This window comes from Oncorhynchus tshawytscha, unplaced genomic scaffold (assembly GCF_018296145.1).
Source record: "Oncorhynchus tshawytscha isolate Ot180627B unplaced genomic scaffold, Otsh_v2.0 Un_contig_11280_pilon_pilon, whole genome shotgun sequence".
NCBI lineage: Eukaryota > Metazoa > Chordata > Actinopteri > Salmoniformes > Salmonidae > Oncorhynchus > Oncorhynchus tshawytscha.
Window position 1 is genome coordinate 7,015 of NW_024609340.1, and position 26,607 is coordinate 33,621.

The 26,607-nt window shown below is 50.1% G+C and overlaps 1 protein-coding gene across 1 annotated transcript in view; it reads right to left on the bottom strand.

Annotated features, from left to right (window-relative positions):
* Positions 1-543: 543 nt before the first annotated feature.
* The window catches only part of LOC112241065 (dedicator of cytokinesis protein 1-like), a gene marked incomplete at its 3' end in the record, with an annotated part of 113,119 nt that continues 87,055 nt past the window's right edge, over positions 544-26,607 (bottom strand). The window contains 4 exon segments of the mRNA XM_042314914.1: positions 544-672; positions 3,209-3,309; positions 12,413-12,502; positions 17,946-18,043. Coding sequence (XP_042170848.1) covers positions 544-672; positions 3,209-3,309; positions 12,413-12,502; positions 17,946-18,043 — 418 coding nt within the window.

Genomic DNA, 26,607 nt, shown 5'->3' on the forward strand with positions numbered 1-26,607 from the left:
GGGGAGGGTGTAGGGGGTATAGGGGGTGTAGAGGGGTGTAGGGGGTGTGGGGAGGGTATAGGGGGTATAGGGGGGTATAGGGGGTGTAGGGGGGTGTAGGGGTATGTAGGGGTTGTAGGGGTATAGGGGTGTGTAGGGGTATGTAGGGGGTGTAGGGGTGTATAGGGGTGTGTAGGGGTATGTAGGGGGGTGTAGGGGTATAGGGGGTGTAGGGGTATAGGGGGTGTAGGGGTATAGGGGTGTGTCCGTCCATGTAGGGGGGTGTAGGGGTGTATAGGGGTGTGTAGGGGGTATAGAGGGGTGTAGGGGTGTGTGGGGAGGGTGTTATAGAGAGGGGTGTAGGGGTGTGTGGGGAGGGTATAGGGGGTATAGGGGGTATAGGGGGTGTAGGGGTATGTAGGGGCATAGGGGTGTGTAGGGGTATGTAGGGGGTGTAGGGGTATAGGGGTATGTAGGGGGTGTAGGGGTATGTAGGGGGTGTAGGGGTATAGGGGTGTGTAGGGGGGTGTAGTGGTGTAGGGGGTGTAGGGGGTGAACACTTACTGGTTGAAGAGGACCCTGGAACGCACTATAAACTTGAATATGTACTCCAGAGCTTTCATGGCCTTCAGCAGCTGTTCCGTCAGCTTCTCTGCATTCTCCACATAGTTCTTCAGAACCTTGGTCAGCTTCCTGAAGAACATACACACATACATCTATATTTATATACATACATACATACATACATACATACATACATACATACATACATACATACATACATACATACAGACATACACACAGACACACACATATTAGACAAACATATAGAGCTGTTCTGTCACCTTCTGTGCATTCTCTACATAGCTCTTCAAAACATTGGTCATCTTCTACTGTATTTTAGTCAATGTCCCTCCGACATTGCTCGTCCCTAATATTTATATATTTCTTAATCACATTCTTTAACGTTTAGATGTGTGTATTGTTGGATTTATACACTATACAGCCCGTACTGTTCATATAGCTGTACATGTAACTTCTCTGCATCCATATACATAGTAGTTCAGGACCGTGGTCTGCTTCCTGGTGAAATCCAAATTCAAGCAGTTGATCATCCATTCTGGGAAGTGGTAAGATGTTTAACTTCTCTGCATCATATACATAGTAGTTCAGGACCATGGTCTGCTTCCTGGTGAAATCCAAATTCAAGCAGTTGATCATCCATTCTGGGAAGTGGTAAGATGTTTAACTTCTCTGCATCATATACATAGTAGTTCAGGACCATGGTCTGCTTCCTGGTGAAATCCAAATTCAAGCAGTTGATCATCCATTCTGGGAAGTGGTAACACATTACGAATCCACCTCGCCGAGACGCTCCTACGTTGTGTTCAGTTGTATTCGTTCACATTGAACGCGTACAGCATTTATTAACAGCTGTTGGCATGCCGATGGAGTCCCTTCCCAGCTTGGGAAGTCTTTTTGTATCCAAATCCAGCTTTAAACTTCTTCACAACAGTATCTCGGACCTGCCTGGTGTGTTCCTTGTTCTTCATGATGCTCTCTGCGCTTTTAACGGACCTCTGAGACTATCACAGTGCAGGTGCATTTATACGGAGACTTGATTACACACAGGTGGATTGTATTTATCATCATTAGTCATTTAGGTCAACATTGGATCATTCAGAGATCCTCACTGAACTTCTGGAGAGAGTTTGCTGCACTGAAAGTAAAGGGGCTGAATAATTTTGCACGCCCAATTTTTCAGTTTTTGATTTGTTAAAAAAGTTTGAAATATCCAATAAATGTCGTTCCACTTCATGATTGTGTCCCACTTGTTGTTGATTCTTCACAAAAAATACAGTTTTATATCTTTATGTTTGAAGCCTGAAATGTGGGCAATGGCCTTTGGGTGGTGTCGCAAAGTTCAAGGGGGCCGAATACTTTCGCAAGGCACTGTATATATAAATACATACACTCGCAGCCCCCCACACACACAAACACCTTTTGCCCTCAGAACAGCCACAATTAAAAAATTGTGACTTTAAAAAGTGTTTAAAAGCGTTCTACAGGGATGCTGGCCCACGGCGACTCCAACGCTTCCCACAGTTGGATGGATGGCCTTTGGGTGGTGGACCGTTGTTGATAATCCCAGGAAACTGTTGACCCTGCAGCATTGTTGTGTCCAGTTGGATGGATGGCCTTTGGGTGGTGGACCGTTGTTGATAATCACAGGAACCTGTCCAGTTGGATGGACCCTGATAATCCCAGCGTTGACCCTTGTGTCCAGTTGGATGGATGGCCTTTGGGTGGTGGACCGTTGTTGATAATCACAGGAAACTGTTGAGTGTGGAAAGACCCTGCAGGCGTTGCAATTCCAGATCCGCCTGACCACCTACTACCATACCCCGTTCAAAGGCACCCACTACCATACACCGTCCAAAGGCACCTACTACCATACCCCGTCCAAAGGCACCTACTACCATACCCCGTCCAAAGGCACCTAAATATCATGTCTTGCCCAGTCACCCTCTGAATGGTACATGTACACAATCCATGTCTCAATTGGCTCCAGTCTTAAAAATCCTTCTTTAACCAGTCTCCTCCCCTTCATCTACACGTCTCCTCCCCTTCATCTACACGTCTCCTCCCCTTCATCTACCCGTCTCCTCCCCTTCATCTACACGTCTCCTCCCCTTCATCTACACGTCTCCTCCCCTTCATCTACACGTCTCCTCCCCTTCATCTACACGTCTCCTCCCCTTCATCTACACGTCTCCTCCCCTTCATCTACACGTCTCCTCCCCTTCATCTACACGTCTCCTCCCCTTCATCTACACGTCTCCTCCCCTTCATCTACACGTCTCCTCCCCTTCATCTACACGTCTCCTCCCCTTCATCTACACGTCTCCTCCCCTTCATCTACACGCTCCTCCCCTTCATCTACACGTCTCCTCCCCTTCATCTACACGTCTCCTCCCCTTCATCTACACGTTTCCTACCCTTCATCTACACGTCTCCTCCCCTTCATCTACATGTCTCCTCCCCCTTCATCTACATGTCTCCTCCCCCTTCATCTACACTGATTGAAGTGGATTTAACAAGTGACATTAATAAGGGATCATATCTTTCACCTGGATTCACCTGGTCAGTCTATATCACGGAAAGAGCAGGTGTTCCTAATGTTTTGTCCACTCAGTATATTTCTCCAGCAGTAATGAGCTGTACTCACGTGTACGCCAGAGTAGCACTGAAATGCTTCCTAATGTAGGTCTCAAGGACGGGGTGAAAGTGCTGAAACTTTCTGTCTGCAATGAGTCCAATTATGAATACCTGCCAGAATTAAAACAGAAACACAGTCATTAAAAACACAAACCGTACGGTCACAACTTTCTGTCTGCAATGAGTCCAATTATGAATACCTGCCAGAATTAAAACAGAAACAGTCATTAAAAACACAAACCGTACGGTCACAACTTTCTGTCTGCAATGAGTCCAATTATGAATACCTGCCAGAATTAAAACAGAAACACAGTCATTAAAAACACAAACCGTACGGTCACAACTTTCTGTCTGCAATGAGTCCAATTATGAATACCTGCCAGAATTAAAACAGAAACAGTCATTAAAAACACAAACCGTACGGTCACAACTTTCTGTCTGCAATGAGTCCAATTATGAATACCTGCCAGAAGTAAAACAGAAACAGTCATTAAAAACACAAACCGTACGGTCACAACTTTCTGTCTGCAATGAGTCCAATTATGAATACCTGCCAGAATTATAACAGAAACAGTCATTAAAAACACAAACCGTACGGTCACAACTTTCTGTCTGCAATGAGTCCAATTATGAATACCTGCCAGAATTAAAACAGAAACAGTCATTAAAAACACAAACCGTACGGTCACAACTTTCTGTCTGCAATGAGTCCAATTATGAATACCTGCCAGAATTAAAACAGAAACAGTCATTAAAAACACAAACCGTACGGTCACAACTTTCTGTCTGCAATGAGTCCAATTATGAATACCTGCCAGAATTAAAACAGAAACAGTCATTACAAACACAAACCGTACGGTCACAACTTTCTGTCTGCAATGAGTCCAATTATGAATACCTGCCAGAATTAAAACAGAAACACAGTCATTACAAACACAAACCGTACGGTCACAACTTTCTGTCTGCAATGAGTCCAATTATGAATACCTGCCAGAATTATAACAGAAACAGTCATTAAAAACACAAACCGTACGGTCACAACTTTCTGTCTGCAATGAGTCCAATTATGAATACCTGCCAGAATTAAAACAGAAACAGTCATTACAAACACAAACCGTACGGTCACAACTTTCTGTCTGCAATGAGTCCAATTATGAATACCTGCCAGAATTAAAACAGAAACACAGTCATTAAAAACACTGTTTATAACTTATTACACTAAACCGTACGGTCACAACTTTCTGTCTGCAATGAGTCCAATTATGAATACCTGCCAGAATTATAACAGAAACACACAACTTTCTGTCTGCAATGAGTCCAATTATGAATACCTGCCAGAATTATAACAGAAACACAGTCATTAAAAACACAAACCGTACGGTCACAACTTTCTGTCTGCAATGAGTCCAATTATGAATACCTGCCAGAATTAAACAGAACACAGTCATTAAAAACACAAACTATATACGGTCACAACTTTCTGTCTGCAATGAGTCCAATTATGAATACCTGCCAGAATTATAACAGAAACAGTCATTAAAAACACAAACCGTACGGTCACAACTTTCTGTCTGCAATGAGTCCAATTATGAATACCTGCCAGAATTAAAACAGAAACAGTCATTACAAACACAAACCGTACGGTCACAACTTTCTGTCTGCAATGAGTCCAATTATGAATACCTGCCAGAATTAAAACAGAAACACAGTCATTAAAAACACAAACCGTACGGTCACAACTTTCTGTCTGCAATGAGTCCAATTATGAATACCTGCCAGAATTAAAACAGAAACAGTCATTAAAAACACAAACCGTACGGTCACAACTTTCTGTCTGCAATGAGTCCAATTATGAATACCTGCCAGAATTAAAACAGAAACAGTCATTAAAAACACAAACCGTACGGTCACAACTTTCTGTCTGCAATGAGTCCAATTATGAATACCTGCCAGAATTAAAACAGAAACAGTCATTAAAAACACAAACCGTACGGTCACAACTTTCTGTCTGCAATGAGTCCAATTATGAATACCTGCCAGAATTATAACAGAAACAGTCATTAAAAACACAAACCGTACAGTCACAAGAGTCGGGAGGCAAAACTAGACCTTTTCTTTCTTCATTGAAAATGGACAAAAAAAGGAGAGAGATTGGAAATGAAATGAGATTGGAAATAATGAAAAGCCAATTTTCTCTCTATTCTATTCTTTTCCCCCCAGATAATCTAAGACGCAGTAGTCGTCCTTCCTCTTTGTAGTTTCTCTCTGATAAGAGGAGCCGGCTCGACTGGTAATTACCTAGTCAAAGTAGACTATTACAAAACCACATCACATAACAGTTGCTGATACAGGCTTTGTACAATAAAGGTGCGCCAGAAGTTCAAATTAATGACATAGCTCCAAAAAGACATTGGGATGATGATTTCATATTATATAGTACGAGAAACAGCTCTATTAATGTGGAGATATTTAGTCGACTACTTCTTTCAGCTTTAGAGAGAGATGTTGTAATTAAGACTGTGTCTGGCAGGAAAATACATGGGCTGTTGGATCTCATGCACGGTGTGTGTGTGTGTGTGTGTAATGTAATATCCAACTAACGATCCACCCTGTGATGTCACTTATCTGTGGTCTAGACTACGGTCTGATGGTTCAAATACTTTAATCGTTAAGTGGAACGTTATCGATTAGACTTACAACTGCAAATGAGCATCGTTTAAAACACATTTCACATACGTCATAAAGTATTTAATTAGTGTTACAATGTGTTATAAGCACTGTTTATAACTTAAATACACAACTATATAATGTGTTATAAGCACTGTTTATAACTTATATACACAACTATATAATGTGTTATAAGCACTGTTTATAACTTATATACACAACTATATAATGTGTTATAAGCACTGTTTATAACTTATATACACAACTATATAATGTGTTATAAGCACTGTTTATAACTTATATACACAACTATATAATGTGTTATAAGCGCTGTTTATAACTTATATAAACTATATAGTGTTATAAGCGCTGTTTATAACTTATATACACAACTATACAATGTGTTATAAGCACTGTTTATAAGTTACATTATACACACATTATACATAACTATATAATGTGTTATAAGTATGCAATACAGTGCTGTAGTTAAATGCATTCTGAGAATCGACAGGTAGGCCCCGCCCCCAAACGGTAGGCGTCCCAACGGGTCCCAACAGGAAGGCGTCCCAACAGGTAGGCGTCTCAACAGGTAGGCGCCCAACAGGCAGGCGTCCCAACAGGCCCCAACAGGTAGGGGTCCCAACAGGCCCCAACAGGTAGGGGTCCCAACAGGTAGGCGTCCCAACAGGCCCCAACAGGTAGGCATCCCAACAGGTAGGGATCCCAACAGGCCCCAACAGGTAGGCGTCCCAACAGGTAGGGGTCCCAACAGGTCCCAACAGGTAGCGTCCCAACAGGACCCAACAGGTAGGCGTCCCAACAGGTAGTCGTCCCAACAGGACCCAACAGGTAGGCGTCCCAACAGGTAGTCCCAACAGGTAGGTCCCAACAGGTAGGCTTCCCAACAGGACCCAACAGTTAGAAGTCCCAACAGCCCCCCAAACAGGTATTTGTCCCAACAGGTCCCAACAGGTAGGCGTCCCAACAGGTAGGCGTCCCAACAGGTAGGCGACCCAACAGGTAGGAGTCCCAACAGGCCCCAACAGGTAGGCATCCCAACAGGTAGGGATCCCAACAGGCCCCAACAGGGTAGGCGTCCCAACAGGTAGGGTCCCAACAGGTAGGCGTCCCAACAGGACCCAACAGGTAGGCGTCCCAACAGGTAGTCTTCCCAACAGGACCCAACAGGTAGGCGTCCCAACAGGTAGTCGTCCCAACAGGTAGGCTTCCCAACAGGACCCAACAGGTTAGAAGTCCCAACAGGACCCAAACAGGTATTTGTCCCAACAGGTCCCCAGGCTTCCCAACAGGTCCCAACAGGTAGGCGTCCCAACAGGTAGGCGTCCCAACAGGACCCAACAGGTAGGCGTCCCAACAGGTAGGCGTCCCAACAGGACCCAACAGTTAGGGGTCCCAACAGGTAGGGGCCCCAACAGGTACGCGTCCCAACAGGTCCCAACAGGTAGGCATCCCAACAGGACCCAACAGGTAGGCCCCCCAACAGGTCCCAACAGGTAGGCGTCCCAACAGGTAGGCGTCCCAACAGGTAGGCGTCCCAACAGGTAGGCGTCCCAACAGGTAGGCGTGCCAACAGGTAGGCGTCCAAAAAGGTAGGCGTCCCAACAGGACCCAACAGTTAGGGGTCCCAACAGGTAGGGGCCCCAACAGGTATGCGTCCCAACAGGTCCCAACAGGTAGGCATCCCAACAGGACCCAACAGGTAGGCCCCCCAACAGGTCCCAACAGGTAGGCCTCCCAACAGGTAGGCCTCCCAAAAGGTCGGCCCCCCAACAGGACCCAACAGGTAGGCGTCCCCCCAACAGGACCCAACAGGTAGGACCCAACCCCCAACAGGTCCCAACAGGTAGGCGTCCCAACAGGTAGACCGTCCCAACAGGTAGACCGTCCCAACAGGTAGACCAGGTCCCAACAGGTAGGCGTCCCAACAGGTAGACGTCCCAACAGGTAGGCCTCCCAACAGGTAGACGTCCCAACAGGTAGGCCTCCCAACAGGTAGACCTCCCAACAGGTCCCAACAGGTCGGCCCCGCAACAGGTCCCAAAAGGTAGGCGTCCCAACAGGTAGGCGACCCAACAGGTAGGCCCCCCAAAAGGTCCCAACAGGTAGGGGTCCCAACAGGTAGGCATCCTAACAGGTCCCAACAGGTATGCGTCCCAACAGATAGGGGTCCCAACAGGCAGGCGTCTCAACAGGCAGGCGTCCCAACAGGTTGGCGTCCCAACAGGTAGGCGTCCCAACAGGTAGGCATCCCAACAGGTCCCGAAAGGTAGGCGTCCCAACAGGTAGCGTCCCAACAGGTAGGCCCAACAGGTAGACCTTCCCAACAGGTAGTCGACCCAACAGGTAGGCGACCCAACAGGTCGGCCCCCCAACAGGTAGACCCCCCAACAGGTCCCAACAGGTAGGCCCCCCAACAGGTCCCAACAGGTAGGGGTCCAAACAGGTAGACCGTCCCAACAGGTAGACCGTCCCAACAGGTAGGCGTCCCAACAAGTAGACGTCCCAACAGGTAGGCCTCCCAACAGGTAGGCCTCCCAACAGGTAGGCCTCCCAACAGGTCCCAACAGGTCCCAACAGGTAGAATTTCCCAACAGATAGACCTTCCCAACAGGTAGACCTTCCCAACAGGTAGACCTTCCCAACAGGTAAACAGGTAGACCTTCCCAACAGGTAGACCTTCCCAACAGGTAGACCTTCCCAACAGGTAGGCGTCCCAACAGGTAGGCGTCCCAACAGGTAGGCGTCCCAACAGGTCCGCCTCCCAACAGGTCCCAACAGGTAGACCTTCCCAACAGGTAGACCTTCCCAACAGGTCCCAACAGGTAGACCTTCCCAACAGGTAGACCTTCCCAACAGGTAGACCTTCCCAACAGGTAGACCTTCCCAATAGGTAGACCTTCCCAACAGGTAGACCTTCCCAACAGGTAGACCTTCCCAACAGGTAGACCTTCCCAACAGGTAGACCTTCCCAACAGGTAGACCTTCCCAACAGGTAGACGTCCCCAACAGGTAGGCGTCCCAACAGGTCCCAACAGGTAGGCGTCCCAACAGGTCCCAACAGGTAGGCCTCCCAACAGGTCCCAACGGTCCCAACAGGTAGGCCTCCCAACAGGTCGGCCCCGCAACAGGTCCCAAAAGGTAGGCGTCCCAACAGGTAGGCATCCCAACACCCAACAGGGTCCCAACAGGGGTCCCAACAGGTAGGCATCCTAACAGGTCCCAACAGGTAGGCGTCCCAACAGGTAGGCATCCCAACAGGTAGGTCCCAACCGTCCCAACAGGTAGGCCTCCCAACAGGTAGACCGTCCCAACAGGTAGACCGTCCCAACAGGTAGACCGTCCCAACAGGTAGACCGTCCCAACAGGTAGGCCTCCCCAACAGGTAGGCCTCCCAACAGGTAGGCCTCCCAACAGGTAGACCTCCCAACAGGTAGACCTCCCAACAGGTCCCAACAGGTAGGCCTCCCAACAGGTCCCAACAGGGCCCCCAACAGGTCCCAAAAGGTAGGCGTCCCAACAGGTAGGCGACCCAACAGGTAGGTCCCCCCCCAAAAGGTCCCAACAGGTAGGGGTCCCAACAGGTAGGCGTCCTAACAGGTCCCAACAGGTAGGCGTCCCAACAGGTAGGCGTCCCAACAGGCAGGCGTTCCCAACAGGCAGGCGTCCCAACAGGCAGGCGTCCCAACAGGCAGGCGTCCCAACAGGCAGGCGTCCCAACAGGTAGGCGTCCCAACAGGTAGGCATCCCAACAGGTAGGCCCCCAAAGGTAGGCGACCCAACAGGTAGGCGACCCAACAGGTCCCAACAGGTAGGCCTCCCCAACAGGTAGGCGACCCAACAGGTAGGCCCCCAACAGTCCCAACAGGTAGGCCCCCCAACAGGTCCCAACAGGTAGGCCCCCAACAGGTCCCAACAGGTAGGCCCCCAACAGGTCCCAACAGGTAGGCCCCCAACAGGTCCCAACAGGTAGGCCTCCCAACAGGTCCCAACAGGGTCCCAACAGGTAGGCGTCCCAACAGGTCGTCCCAACAGGTAGGTCCCAACCCCCCCAACAGGTCCCAACAGGTAGAACCCCCAACAGGTCCCAACAGGTAGGCCCCCCAACAGGTAGGGGTCCAAACAGGTAGACCGTCCCAACAGGTAGACCGTCCCAACAGGTAGGCGTCCCAACAAGTAGACCGTCCCAACAGGTAGGCCTCCCAACAGGTAGGCCTCCCAACAGGTCCCAACAGGTCCCAACAGGTAGACCTTCCCAACAGGTAGAACTTCCCAACAGGTAGAACTTCCCAACAGATAGACCTTAACAACAGGTAGGCCTCCCCAACAGGTAGGCGTCCCAACAGGTAGACCTTCCCAACAGGTCCGCCTCCCAACAGGTCCCAACAGGTAGACCTTCCCAACAGGTAGACGTCCCAACAGGTAGACGTCCCAACAGGTAGACGTCCCAACAGGTAGGCCTCCCAACAGGTCGGCCCCCAACAGGTCCCAAAGGTAGGCGTCCCAACAGGTAGGCCACCCAACAGGTAGGCCCCCAAAAGGTCCCAACAGGTAGGGGTCCCAACAGGTAGGCGTCCTAACAGGTCCCAACAGGTAGGCGTCCCAACAGGTAGGCGTCCCAACAGGTAGGCGTCCCAACAGGTAGCCGTCCCAACAGGTAGGCGTCCCAACAGGTAGGCGTCCCAACAGGTAGGCGTCCCAACAGGTAGGCGTCCCAACAGGTAGGCGTCCCAACAGGTAGGCGTCCCAACAGGTAGGCGTCCCAACAGGTCCGCCTCCCAACAGGTCCCAACAGGTAGACCTTCCCAACAGGTAGACCTTCCCAACAGGTAGACCTTCCCAACAGGTAGACCTTCCCAACAGGTAGACCTTCCCAACAGGTAGACCTTCCCAACAGGTAGACCGTCCCAACAGGTAGACCGTCCCAACAGGTAGACCGTCCCAACAGGTAGGCGTCCCAACAGGTAGACGTCCCAACAGGTAGACGTCCCAACAGGTAGACAGGTCCCAACAGGTAGACGTCCCAACAGGTAGACGTCCCAACAGGTAGACGTCCCAACAGGTAGACATCCCAACAGGTAGGACGTCCCAACAGGTAGACCTCCCAACAGGTAGACCTCCCAACAGGTCCCAACAGGTAGGCCTCCCAACAGGTAGGCCAACCCCAACAGGTCCCAACAGGTAGGCGTCCCAACAGGTCCGCCTCCCAACAGGTCCCAACAGGTAGACCTTCCCAACAGGTAGACCTTCCCAACAGGTAGACCTTCCCAACAGGTAGACCTTCCCAACAGGTAGACCTTCCCAACAGGTAGACCTTCCCAACAGGTAGACCTTCCCAACAGGTAGACGTCCCAACACGTAGACGTCCCAACACGTAGACGTCCCAACACGTAGACGTCCCAACACGTAGACGTCCCAACAGGTAGACGTCCCAACAGGTAGACGTCCCAACAGGTAGACGTCCCAACAGGTAGACGTCCCAACAGGTCCCAACAGGTAGGCCTCCCAACAGGTCGGCCCCGCAACAGGTCGGCCCCGCAACAGGTCCCAAAAGGTAGGCGTCCCAACAGGTAGGCCCCCCAAAAGGTCCCAACAGGTAGGGGTCCCAACAGGTAGGCGTCCTAACAGGTCCCAACAGGTCCCAACAGGCGTCCCAACAGGTACAGGCGTCCCAACAGGTAGGCGTCCCAACAGGTAGGAGTCCCAACAGGACCCAACAGGTAGGCGTCCCAACAGGTAGGCGTCCCAACAGGTAGACCGTCCCAACAGGTAGGTCCCAACAGGTAGGCGTCCCAACAGGTAGCCTCCCGTCCCAACAGGTAGGGGTCCCAACAGGTAGGCGTCCTAACAGGTCCCAACAGGTAGGCGTCCCAACAGGTAGGCGTCCCAACAGGTCCCGAAAGGTAGGCGTCCCAACAGGTAGTCCGCCTCCCCAACAGGTAGTCCGCCTCCCCAACAGGTAGTCCGCCTCCCCAACAGGTAGGCCGCCTCCCCAACAGGTAGGCCTCCCCAACAGGTAGGCCTCCCCAACAGGTAGGCCTCCCCAACAGGTAGGCCTCCCCAACAGGTAGGCCTCCCCAACAGGTAGGCCTCCCCAACAGGTAGGCCTCCCCAACAGGTAGGCCTCCCCAACAGGTAGGCCTCCCAACAGGTAGGCCTCCCTGTCCTCTGGTTGTCTCTAACCCAGGACCTGTCTTGTCTCTGGCACATAGCTGACATTCCTTAATGGTGGTAAGGTGTGTATTTAGCATACTGTCAAAACCACACAATGCCTGAGGCAGACCAGAGGCAGAGAGACAATCTGGGACAACTTTTCTGTATTCTGTTTGTCCACACGGGATACTGTGAATCTATGTCAACTTTCTCTTTGACAACACACGCATACATTAGTAATGTGTATGAGTCATAGCTGTACGATACAGCCACACCGCCACAGTCTGGGATAACAGTATAACATCCTAACACACGAAACAGAACTAAATCAAATATTTAATGTGTGTGTGTTTTAAAAACAACCTGTACTTACCAGGGAATCAAACACCAGGGTGTCAAACGTGTCACTGTCTGAGTTCTCCATCATAATGTTAAACAGGGCATCAAGGGTGTCCTGCAGAAACTACAAGGACAAGAAACACAACGTGTTACAACAGAGAGAGGATATAAGTCCACGTCGCAAACAGCACCCTATTCCCTTATGGGGCTCTGCCAAAAGCAGTACACTATATGGGCAATAGGCCCTATTCCCTTATGGGGCTCTGCCAAAAGCAGTACACTATATGGGCAATAGGCCCTATTCCCTTATGGGGCTCTGCCAAAAGCAGTACACTATATGGGCAATAGGCCCTATTCCCTTATGGGGCTCTGCCAAAAGCAGTACACTATATGGGCAATAGGCCCTATTCCCTTATTCCCTTATGGGGCTCTGCCAAAAGCAGTACACTATATGGGCAATAGGCCCTATTCCCTTATGGGGCTCTGCCAAAAGCAGTACACTATATGGGCAATAGGCCCTATTCCCTTATGGGGCTCTGCCAAAAGCAGTACACTATATGGGCAATAGGCCCTATTCCCTTATGGGGCTCTGCCAAAAGCAGTACACTATATGGGCAATAGGCCCTATTCCCTTATGGGGCTCTGCCAAAAGCAGTACACTATATGGGCAATAGGCCCTATTCCCTTATGGGGCTCTGCCAAAAGCAGTACACTATATGGGCAATAGGCCCTATTCCCTTATGGGGCTCTGCCAAAAGCAGTACACTATATGGGCAATAGGCCCTATTCCCTTATGGGGCTCTGCCAAAAGCAGTACACTATATGGGCAATAGGCCCTATTCCCTTATGGGGCTCTGCCAAAAGCAGTACACTATATGGGCAATAGGCCCTATTCCCTTATGGGGCTCTGCCAAAAGCAGTACACTATATGGGCAATAGGCCCTATTCCCTTATGGGGCTCTGCCAAAAGCAGTACACTATATGGGCAATAGGCCCTATTCCCTTATGGGGCTCTGCCAAAAGCAGTACACTATATGGGCAATAGGCCCTATTCCCTTATGGGGCTCTGCCAAAAGCAGTACACTATATGGGCAATAGGCCCTATTCCCTTATGGGGCTCTGCCAAAAGCAGTACACTATATGGGCAATAGGCCCTATTCCCTTATGGGGCTCTGCCAAAAGCAGCTCTGCCAAAAGCAGTACACTATATGGGCAATAGGCCCTATTCCCTTATGGGGCTCTGCCAAAAGCAGTACACTATATGGGCAATAGGCCCTATTCCCTTATGGGGCTCTGCCAAAAGCAGTACCCTATATGGGCAATAGGCCCTATTCCCTTATGGGGCTCTGCCAAAAGCAGTACACTATATGGGCAATAGGCCCTATTCCCTTATGGGGCTCTGCCAAAAGCAGTACACTATATGGGCAATAGGCCCTATTCCCTTATGGGGCTCTGCCAAAAGCAGTACACTATATGGGCAATAGGCCCTATTCCCTTATGGAGCTCTGCCAAAAGCAGTACACTATATGGGCAATAGGCCCTATTCCCTTATGGAGCTCTGCCAAAAGCAGTACACTATATGGGCAATAGGCCCTATTCCCTTATGGGGCTCTGCCAAAAGCAGTACACTATATGGGCAATAGGCCCTATTCCCTTATGGGGCTCTGCCAAAAGCAGTACACTATATGGGCAATAGGTTGCCAATTGAGAAGCATAAGCAAAAAAAGCAAAAAAAATGCATAAACATTCATTCTCATTGTCTGTCTATTCATTCATTCTCATTGTCTGTCTATTCATTCATTCCCATTGTCTGTCTATTCATTCATTCCCATTGTCTGTCTATTCATTCATTCTCATTGTCTGTCTATTCATTCATTCCCATTGTCTGTCTATTCATTCATTCCCATTGTCTGTCTATTCATTCATTCTCATTGTCTGTCTATTCATTCATTCCCATTGTCTGTCTATTCATTCATTCCCATTGTCTGTCTATTCATTCATTCCCGTTGTCTGTCTATTCATTCATTCCCGTTGTCTGTCTATTCATTCATTCCCGTTGTCTGTCTATTCATTCATTCCCGTTGTCTGTCTATTCATTCATTCTCATTGTCTGTCTATTCATTCATTCTCATTGTCTGTCTATTCATTCATTCTCATTGTCTGTCTATTCATTCATTCTCATTGTCTGTCTATTCATTCATTCTCATTGTCTGTCTATTCATTCATTCTCATTGTCTGTCTATTCATTCATTCCCGTTGTCTGTCTATGCTCCTCCCCACCTATACGCAGAGACTTGAGCAGGTAGAACCCATGGTGAGGACTGTTCAACGTTGGTCTGACCAATCAGAATCTATTCTTGATCACGCTCTAACCACTAGGCTACCTGCATGGAGGATGTTGTTACCACTGTGACGATTACAAAAGATCCAAACCATTACGAGACGGCAGCATTTGTGCAAAACTGAAAGTGCAAATTTAACCATGGCAAGGTGACTAGGAACATGGACGTGTATAAACAGACCAGCTATGACCTGCATTAGGCTCCGTAAGGCAATCACAGAGGCTAAACGACAGTACAGGGACAAAGTGGAGTCGCAATTCAACGGCTCAGACGAAAGACGTGTGTGGCAGGGACTCCAGACAATCACTGATTATAAAAAGGCAAAGCCAACCTCGTCGCAGACACCGATGCCTCGCTTCCAGGAAAACCACATCACCATGAAGTGCTTTGAGAGGCTAGTTAAGGACCATATCACCTCCATCCTACCTGACACCCAGGACCCACTTCTATCATCATGAAATGCTTTGAGAGGCTAGTTAAGGACCATATCACCTCCATCCTACCTGACACCCAGGACCCACTTCAATTACCATTAAGTGCTTTGAGAGGCTAGTTAAGGACCACATCACCTCCATCCTACCTGACACCCAGGAACCACTTCAATTACCATTACGTGCTTTGAGAGGCTAGTTAAGGACCATATCACCTCCATCTTACCTGACACCCAGGACCCACTTTAATTGCAAAAGCTCATCATTAAGCTCGGGCCCTGGATCTGAACTCAGTCCTGTGCAACTGGGTGCTGGACTTCCTGACGGGCCGACCCCAAGAGGTGAAGGTAGGCAACAATACCTCTGCCACACTGATCCTGAACAAGGGGAGCCCCACAGGGGTGGGTGCTCAGCCCCTTCCTGTACTCTGTGTTCACCCATGAAAGGCGTAAAATCAATCATCAAGTTTGCGGACGACAACAGTGTTAAGCCTGATTACCAACACCGACAAGACATCCTACTGGGAGGAGGTGAGGGCCCTGGCAGAGTGGTGCCAGGAAAATAACCTCTCCCTCAACGTCAACAAAACCAAGGAGCTGATCGTAGACTACAGGGGACAGCAGAAAGAGCACGTCCCCATCCACATCGACGGGGCAGCAGCGGAGAGGGTCAAAAGCTTCAAGTTCCTTGGCGTGCACGTCACTGACGACCTGAAATGGTCCCTTCACACACACAGCGTTGTGAAGAAGGCGCAACAGAGAGTGGAGAGATGTGGAGTAGTGAGGAATGAAGGTCAGGTCACTGATAAGGGTGGAGAGATGTGGAGTAGTGAGGAATGGAGGTCAGGTCACTGATAAGGGTGGAGAGATGGTGGAGAGATGTGGAGTAGTGAGGAATGAAGGTCAGGTCACTTGATTAGGGTGGAGAGATGGTGGAGAGATGGTGGAGAGATGGTGGAGAGATGGTGGAGAGATGGTGGAGAGATGGTGGAGAGATGGTGGAGAGATGGTGGAGAGATGTGGAGTAGTGAGGAATGAAGGTCAGGTCACTGATAAGGGTGGAGAGATGTGGAGTAGTGAGGAATGAAGGTCAGGTCACTGATAAGGGTGGAGAGATGTGGGGTAGTGAGGAATGGGGGTCGAGGTCAGTGATAAGGGTGGAGAGATGTGGAGTAGTGAGGAATGGGGTCAGGTCAGTGATAAGGGTGGAGAGATGTGGAAGTAGTGAGGAATGGGGGTCGAGGTCAGTGATAAGGGTGGAGAAGATGTGGAGGGTAGTGAGGAATGGGGGTCAGGTCAGTGATAAGGGTGGAGAGATGTGGAGTAGTGAGGAATGGGGGTCGAGGTCAGTGATAAGGGTGGAGAGATGTGGGAGTAGTGAGGAATGGAGAGGGGGTCGAGGTCAGGTCAGGTCAGTGATAAGGGTGGAGAGATGTGGAGTAGTGAGGAATGGGGGTCGAGGTCAGGTCAGGTCACTGATAAGGGTGGAGAGATGTGGAGTAGTAAGGAATGGGGGTCGAGGTCAGGTCAGGTCACTGATAAGGGTGGAGAGATGTGGAGTAGTGAGGAATGGGGGGGGGTCGAGGTCAGGTCAGGTCACTGATAAGGGTGGAGAGATGTGGAGTAGTTAGGAATGGAGGTGAGGTCAGGTCACTGATAAGGGTGGAGAGATGTGGAGTAGTGAGGAATAGGGGTCGAGGTCAGGTCAGGTCACTGATAAGGGTGGAGAGATGTGGAGTGGTGAGGAATGGGGGGTCAAGGTCAGTGCAGGTCACTGATAAGGGTGGAGAGATGTGGCGTAGTGAGGAATGGGGGTCGAGGTCAGTCAGGTCACTGATAAGGGTGGAGAGATGTGGAGTAGTGAGGAATGGGGGTCGAGGTCAGGTCAGGTCACTGATAAGGGTGGAGAGATGTGGATGTAGTGAGGAATGGGGGGTCGAGGAGGAATGGGGGTCAGGTCACTGATAAGGGTGGAGAGATGTGGAGTAGTGAGGAATGGGGGTCGAGGTCAGTGCAGGTCACTGATAAGGGTGGAGAGATGTGGAGTAGTGAGGAATGGGGGTCGAGGTCAGTGCAGGTCACTGATAAGGGTGGAGTAGTGAGGAATGGGGGTCGAGGTCAGGTCACATTAAGGGAGCAGGAACGGTTTATTACCCAGATCAATTAACTTCCTGCCTAGCAACAAAGACGTAATGTTCAGAGAAAAGGAGGACACTTCACCTTAAGTGGGGTCTACATACTGGTGCTGTTGAGAACATGTCTGTCTGTTCAGCATCCCGTTGGGCGGATAAACTTGGTTTGAGCGTTTCATATTTGTCCGGTAGTTCTTCATCTTGTTAATTTAGAACCTAACAATATGGAGGATATTTTCTTTTGGTTGCACAATTCTGGATTCAAATTCTCAATTTGATGTTTGTCCCAATTTTGTGAATTCTTGGTTGGTGAGCGGAACCCAGACCACCACACAACCATAAAGGGGACATGTTTCCTGAGACAGCCGTCATTAGACTGATAGTATAGTTTATTCCAAAAATGTGAATGTGAATTTACCGGGAGGAAGACTGTCAAGGTATAACAGTGAGCCTTGTCAACACTGATGAAGGGCGAGATACTAAAATGGAACCTCTATACAGGGAAGACAAGCCCTTCCTCTAGAACTCAGGGTTTCAAGCTGCTTTCTTGGTCAGGTGACCTCAAATGGGCCGAACTGGTTAAATAATTAAAATGTTAAAAAATTAAAAATTAAAAACTCCTAATGGGTCATATTGTGTTACCTATGAACTTTGACCTCTCACCTTGACGACCTCTCCTCCCTCGACCTTCATCAGCTGTCGGAGGTTCTGCTGTAGGAGGCTGGTGTTGGAGCGCCACTTCAGCAGGCCCAACAGATCCACTATACGAGACATAACAAACAGAAGAGAGGACAGACAGATGTTACTACAACAGATGCACTATACAAGACATAACAGAGAGAAGAGAGGACAGACCCAACAGATCCACTATACAAGACATAACAGAGAGAAGAGAGGACAGACCCAACAGATCCACTATACAAGACATAACAAACAGAAGAGAGGACAGACAGAGTTACCAACAGACCCAACAGATCCACTATATGAGACAACAGACAGAAGAGAGGACAGACCCAACAGATCCACTATTCGAGACAACAGACAGAAGAGAGGACAGACCCAACAGATCCACTATACGAGACATAACAGAGAGAAGAGAGGACAGACCCAACAGATCCACTATACGAGACATAACAGAGAGAAGAGAGGACAGACCCAACAGATCCACTATACGAGACATAACAGAGAGAAGAGAGGACAGACCCAACAGATCCACTATACGAGACATAACAGAGAGAAGAGAGGACAGACCCAACAGATCCACTATACAAGACATAACAGAGAGAAGAGAGGACAGACCCAACAGATCCACTATTCGAGACAACAGACAGAAAGAGAGGACAGACCCAACAGATCCACTATACAAGACATAACAGACAGAGAAGAGAGGACAGACCCAACAGATCCACTATTCGAGACAACAGACAGAAGAGAGGACAGACCCAACAGACCCACTATACGAGACATAACAGAGAGAAGAGAGGACAGACCCAACAGATCCACTATTCGAGACAACAGACAGAAGAGAAGACAGACCCAACAGATCCACTATACGAGACATAACAGAGAGAAGAGAGGACAGACCCAACAGATCCACTATACGAGACATAACAGAGAGAAGAGAGGACAGACCCAACAGATCCACTATACGAGACATAACAGACAGAAGAGAGGACAGACAGATGTTACCCAACAGACCCACTATACAAGACATAACAGAGAGAAGAGAGGACAGACCCAACAGACCCACTATACGAGACATAACAGAGAGAAGAGAGGACAGACCCAACAGACCCACTATACGAGACATAACAGAGAGAAGAGAGGACAGACCCAACAGACCCACTATACAAGACATAACAGAGAGAAGAGAGAACAGACCCAACAGATCCACTATACGAGACATAACAGAGAGAAGAGAGGACAGACCCAACAGATCCACTATACGAGACATAACAGAGAGAAGAGAGGACAGACCCAACAGATCCACTATTCGAGACAACAGACAGAAGAGAGGACAGACCCAACAGATCCACTAACGAGACATAACAGAAGAAGGACAGACCCAACAGATCCACTATTCGAGACAACAGACAGAAGAGAGGACAGACCCAACAGATCCACTATTCGAGACAACAGACAGAAGAGAGGACAGACCCAACAGATCCACTATTCGAGACAACAGACAGAAGAGAGGACAGACCCAACAGATCCACTATTCGAGACAACAGACAGAAGAGAGGACAGACCCAACAGATCCACTATACGAGACAACAGACAGAAGAGAGGACAGACCCAACAGATCCACTATACGAGACAACAGACAGAAGAGAGGACAGACCCAACAGATCCACTATACGAGACATAACAGAGAGAAGAGAGGACAGACCCAACAGATCCACTATACGAGACATAACAGAGAGAAGAGAGGACAGACCCAACAGATCCACTATTCGAGACAACAGACAGAAGAGAGGACAGACCCAACAGATCCACTATACGAGACATAACAGAGAGAAGAGAGGACAGACAGATCCACTATTCGAGACAACAGACAGGACAGACCCAACAGATCCACTATTCGAGACAACAGACAGAAGAGAGGACAGACCCAACAGATCCACTATTCGAGACAACAGACAGAAGAGAGGACAGACCCAACAGATCCACTATACGAGACAACAGACAGAAGAGAGGACAGACCCAACAGATCCACTATACGAGACATAACAGACAGAAGAGAGGACAGACCCAACAGATCCACTATACGAGACATAACAGACAGAAGAGAGGACAGACCCAACAGATCCACTATACGAGACATAACAGACAGAAGAGAGGACAGACCCAACAGATCCACTATACGAGACATAACAGACAGAAGAGAGGACAGACCCAACAGATCCACTATACGAGACAACAGACAGAGAGAGAGGACAGACCCAACAGATCCACTATTACGAGACAACAGACCCAACAGATCCACTATACGAGACAACAGACAGAAGACAGACAGACCCAACAGATCCACTATTCGAGACAACAGACAGAGGACAGACCCAACAGATCCACTATACGAGACATAACAGACCCAACAGATCCACTATACGAGACATAACAGACCCAACAGATCCACTATACGAGACATAACAGACCCAACAGATCCACTATACGAGACATAACAGACCCAACAGATCCACTATACGAGACATAACAGACAGAAGAGAGGACAGACAGATGTTGTTTCACCTTTATTCACATCTAACTGTGATTTACAATGACAGCCTGACTTTTAGAGGAAAGATGTCAGCTCTATTCAACAACATCTGACACAAACCTTGTAGAATGAGAGGAACAGGAAGACAGGTTTTCTACGCTAGACGGTCCTCTACGCTAGACGGTCCTCTACGCTAGACGGCCTCCACGCTAGACGGCCTCCACGCTAGACGGCCTCCACGCTAGACGGCCTCCACGCTAGACGGCCTCCACGCTAGACGGCCTCCACGAGACGGTCCTCCACGCAGACAGCCTCCACGCTAGAGGCCTCCACAGACGGCCTCCACGCTAGACAGCCTCCACGCTAGACGGCCTCCACGCTAGACGGCCTCCACGCTAGACAGCCTCCACGCTAGACGGCCTCCACGCTAGACGAGCCTCCACGCTAGACGGCCTCCACGCTAGACGGCCTCCACGCTAGACGGCCTCCAACAGACGGTCCTCCACGCTAGACGGCCTCCACGCTAGACGGCCTCCACGCTAGACGGCCTCCACGAAGACGGCCTCCACGCTAGACGGCCTCCACGCTAGACGGCCTCCACGCTTACGGCCTCCACGCAGACAGCCTCCACGCCAGACAGCCTCCACGCTAGACGGTCCTCTACGCTAGACGGCCTCCACGCTAGACGGCCTCCATACGAGACGGCCTCCACGCTAGACGGCCTCCACGCAGACGGCCTCCACGCTATACGAGCCTCCACGCTAGACAGCCTCCACAGAAGACGGCCTCCACGCAGACAGCCTCCACGCTAGACGGCCTCCACGCTAGACGGCCTCCACGCTAGACGGCCTCCACGCTAGACGGCCTCCACGCTAGACGGTCCTCCACGCTAGACGGCCTATACACTAGACGGCCTCCACACTAGACGGCCTCCACACTCAGCCTCCACACTAGACGGCCTCCACACTAGACGGCCTCCACACTAGACGGCCTCACTAGACGGCCTCCACACTAGACGGCCTCCACTAGACGGCCTCCACGCTAGACGGTCCTCCACGCTAGACGGCCTCCACGCTAGACGGTCCTCTATGCTAGACAGCCTATACACTAGACGGCCTCCACACTAGACGGTCCTCCACGCTAGACGGCTTCCACACTAGACGGTCCTCTACGCTAGACGGCCTCCACGCTAGACGGTCCTCTACGCTAGACGGCCTCTACGCTAGACGGTCCTCTACGCTAGACAGCCTATACACTAGACGGCCTCCACACTAGACGGTCCTCTACGCTAGACGGCTTCCACACTAGACGGTCCTCTACGCTAGACAGCCTCCACACTAGACGATCCTCTATGCTAGACGGCCTCCACGCTAGACAGTCCTCTACACTAGACGGTCTCCACACTATATCTCAGTATCAAAATGCCAATAAGCGTTCAGAATCCCCATTACAACAAAGTGTAAAATCTCAAGGAAGATGAATTAATGTCTAAGTGGATATGATTAGGTTCATGTACCAGAGAGCAGCAGCACGGCAGACAGACAGGCAGACAGGGAGGCAGACAGAAAGACAGACAGCACAGCAGACAGACAGTACGGCAGACAGACAGGCAGACAGGCAGACAGCAGACAGGCAGGCAGACGGCAGACAGACAGACAGCACGGCAGACAGACAGGCAGACAGACAGGCAGACAGACACGGCAGACAGACACGGCAGACAGCACGGCAGACAGGCAGGCAGCACGGCAGGCAGACAGACAGACAGACAGACAGACAGACAGACAGGCAGACAGACAGACAGGCAGACAGGCAGACAGGCAGACAGGCAGACAGGCAGACAGTCCACCTTGGAGGGATTTTTCAACTGGTAGAGCTTGTTAAAACATTCATCTCTATGTATGAAGCTGTGTTATGTTGAAGACTTGTTGGCATCACTCAGGACAATCAAATCAAATGTATTTATAAAGCCCTTCGTACATCAGCTGATATCTCAAAGTGCTGTACAGAAACCCAGCCTAAAACCCCAAACAGCAAGCAATGCAGGTGTAGAAGCACGGTGGCTAGGAAAAACTCCCTAGAAAGGCCAAAACCTAGGAAGAAACCTAGAGAGGAACCAGGCTATGTGGGGTGGCCAGTCCTCTTCTGGCTGTGCCGGGTGGAGATTATAACAGAACATGGCCAAGATGTTCAAATGTTCATAAATGACCAGCATGGTCAAATAATAGATCTGGGACAGGTAGCACGTCCGGTGAACAGGTCAGGATTCCATAGCCGCAGGCAGAACAGTTGTGGGTCTTGGGACCATAATAAATTCAGATAAAGATGGAGAGGAGCGATGGAGAGGAGCGATGGAGAGGAGCGATGGAGAGGAGCGATGGAGAGGAGAGATGGAGGAGAGATGGAGAGGAGGAGAGATGGAGAGGAGAGATGAGAGGAGAGATGGAGAGATGGAGAGAAGAGAGATGGAGAGAAGAGAGATGGAGAGGAGAGATCGAGAGATGGAGAGATGGAGAGGGAGATGGAGAGGAGGAGAGATGGAGGAGAGATGGAGAGGAGAGATGGAGAGGGAGATGGAGAGAGAGGAGAGATGGAGAGGAGAGATGGGGAGATGGAGATGGAGAGATGGAGAGATGGAGATGGAGAGATGGAGAGGAGAGATGGAGAGGAGAGATGGAGAGATGGGAGAGATGGAGATGGAGAGATGGAGAGATGGAGAGATGGAGATGGAGAGATGGAGAGGAGAGATGGAGAGGAGAGATGGATGGAGAGGAGAGATGGAGAGATGGAGAGATGGAGAGATGGAGAGAGAGATGGAGAGGAGATGGAGAGATGGAGATGGAGGAGAGATGGAGAGATGGAGAGGAGAGATGGAGAGGAGAGATGGAGAGAGGAGGAGAGATGGAGAGGAGATGGAGATGGAGGAGAGATGGAGAGAGGGAGATGGAGAGAGAGATGGAGAGGAGAGATGGAGAGATGGAGAGATGGAGAGATGGAGAGATGGAGAGAGATGGAGAGGAGAGATGGAGAGGAGAGATGGAGAGATGGAGAGATGAGAGATGGAGGAGAGATGGAGAGATGGAGCTAGATGGAGAGATGGAGAGATGGAGAGATGGAGAGGAGAGATGGAGAGGAGAGATGGAGAGAGAGATGGAGAGAAGAGATGGAGAGGAGAGAGAGAGATGGAGAGATGGAGATGGAGAGATGGAGAGATGGAGAGATGGAGAGGAGAGATGGAGAGGAGAGATGGAGAGATGGAGAGGAGACAGAGAGATGGAAGGAGAGATGGAGAGGAGAGATGGAGAGATGGAGAGATGGAGAGATGGAGATGGAGAGATGGAGATGGAGGAGAGATGGAAGGAGAGATGGAGAGGAGAGATGGAGATGGAGAGGAGAGGAGAGATGGAGAGGAGAGATGGAGAGGAGAGATGGAGAGGAGAGATGGATGGAGATGGAGATGGAGAGATGGAGAGGAGAGATGGAGAGGAGAGATGGAGAGATGGAGAGATGGAGGAGATGGAGAGATGGAGAGATGGAGATGGAGAGATGGAGAGGAGAGATGGAGATGGAGAGATGGAGAGGAGAGATGGGAGAGAGAGAGATGGAGAGATGGAGAGATGGAGAGATGGAGATGGATGGAGAGATGGAGAGAGAGATGGAGAGATGGGGAGAGGAGAGATGGAGAGGAGAGATGGAGAGGAGAGGAGAGATGGAGAGGAGAGATGGAGAGGAGATGGAGATGGAGAGATGGAGAGGAGAGATGGAGAGGAGAGATGGAGAGGAGAGATGGAGAGGAGAGATGGAGATGGAGAGATGGAGAGGAGAGATGGGAGGAGATGGAGAGATGGAGAGGAGGAGATGGAGAGGAGAGATGGAGAGGAGAGATGGAGAGGAGAGATGGAGAGAGAGAGATGGAGAGATGGAGAGATGGATGGAGAGATGGAGAGGAGAGATGGAGAGGAGAGATGGAGAGGAGAGATGGAGAGGAGATGGAGATGGAGAGATGGAGAGATGGAGAGAGAGATGGAGAAGAGAGATGGAGAGGAGAGATGGAGAGGAGAGATGGAGAGGAGAGATGGAGAGAAGAGAGATGGAGAGATGGAGAGGAGAGATGGAGAGATGGAGAGGAGAGATGGAGAGGAGAGATGGAGAGATGGAGATGGAGAGATGGAGAGGAGAGATGGAAGGAGGAGAGATGGAGAGGAGAGATGGAGAGGAGAGAGATGGAAGAGGAGAGATGGAGAGGAGGAGAGATGGAGAGATGGAGATGGAGAGATGGAGAGAGGAGAGATGGAAGATGGAGATGGAGAGATGGAGAGGAGAGATGGAGAAGATGAGAGATGGAGATGGAGAGATGGAGAGAGAGATGGAGAGATGGAGAGGAGAGATGAGAGATGGAGGGAGATGGAGGGGAGATGGAGAGGGGAGATGGAGAGGGAGATCTACAGATGGAGAGGAGAGATGGAAGAGAGAAGGAGAGCCTAAGATGGAGAGGAGCGATGGAGAGGAGCGATGGAGAGGAGCGATGGAGAGGAGAGATGGAAGGAGAGATGGAGAGGGACGATGGAGAGGAAGATGGAAGAGATGGAGAGGAAGATGGAGAGGAGATGGAGAGGAGAGATGGAGAGGAGATGGAAGATGGAGAGAGGAGAGGAGAGATGGAAGAGAGATGGGGAGAGAGATGGAGAGATGGAGAGGAGAGATGGAGAGGAGAGATGGAGAGGAGAGATGAAGAGTAGAGATGGAGAGGGAGATGGAGAGATGAGAGACAGGAGAGATGGAGGAGAGATGGAGAGAAGATGGAGAGGAGAGATGGAGAGAAGGAGATGGAGAGATGGAGAGAGATGGAGAGATGGAAGGAGAGATGGAGAGGAGAGGAGAGATGGAGAGGAGAGATGGAGAGGAGAGATGGGAAGGAGAGATGGAGAGGAGAGATGGAGAGGAGAGATGGAGAGATGGGAGAGGAGAGATGGAGAGATGGAGAGGAGAGATGGAGAGAGAGATGGAAGGAGAGATGGAGAGATGGAGAGGAGAGATGGAGAGGAGAGATGGAGAGGAGATGGAAGGAAGATGGAGAGATGAGAGATGGAGAGATGAGAGATGGAGAGATGGAGAGAGATGGAGAGATGGAGAGGAGAGATGGAAGGATGGATGGAGATGGAGAGATGGAGAAGGAGAGAACCCCAAAGATGGAGAGATGAGAGATGGAAGGAGAGATGGAGGAGAGATGGAGAGGAGAGATGGAGAGAAGAGAGATGGAAGGAGAGATGGAAGGAGAGATGGAGAAGAGCGATGGAGAGGAGCGATGGAGGAGAGATGGAGAGGAGAGATGGAGAGGAGAGATGGAGAGATGGAGAGAGATGGAGAGATGGAGAGAAGGAGAGATGGAGAGAGAGATGGAAGAAGATGGAGAGGAGAGATGGAGAGAGATGGAGAGATGGAGAGAGGAGAGATGGAGAGGAGAGATGGAGAGGAGAGATGGAGAGGAGAGATGGAGAGGAGAGATGGAAGGAGAGATGGAGAGGAGAGATGGAGAGATGGAGAGATGGAGATGGGAGGAGAGATGGAGAGATGGAGAGGAGATGGAGAGGAGAGATGAGATGGAGAGGAGAGATGGAGAGGAGAGATGGAGGAGAGATGAAGGAGAGATGGAGAGGAGAGATGGAGAGGAGAGATGGAGAGGAGAGATGGAGAGGAGAGATGGAGAGAGAGAGGAGAGATGGAGATGGAGAGGAGAGATGGAGAGAAGAGAGATGGAGAGAGGAGAGATGGAGAGATGGAGAGAGGAGAGATGAGATGGAGAGAGAGAGATGGAGAGGAGAGATGGAGAGGAGAGATGGAGAGGAGAGATGGAGATGGAGAGGAGAGATGGAGAGATGGAGAGATGGGAGAGAGGAGAGATGGAGAGCGATGGGAGAGGAGAGATGGAAGGAGAGATGGAGAGGAGAGATGGAGAGGAGAGATGGAGAGGAGAGATGGAGAGGAGAGATTGGAGAGAGGAGAGATGGAGATGGGGAGAGAGATGGAGAGATGGAGAGGAGAGATGGAGAGAGATGGAGAGATGAGAGGAGGAGAGATGGAGAGGAGAGATGGAGAGAAGAGAGAGATGAG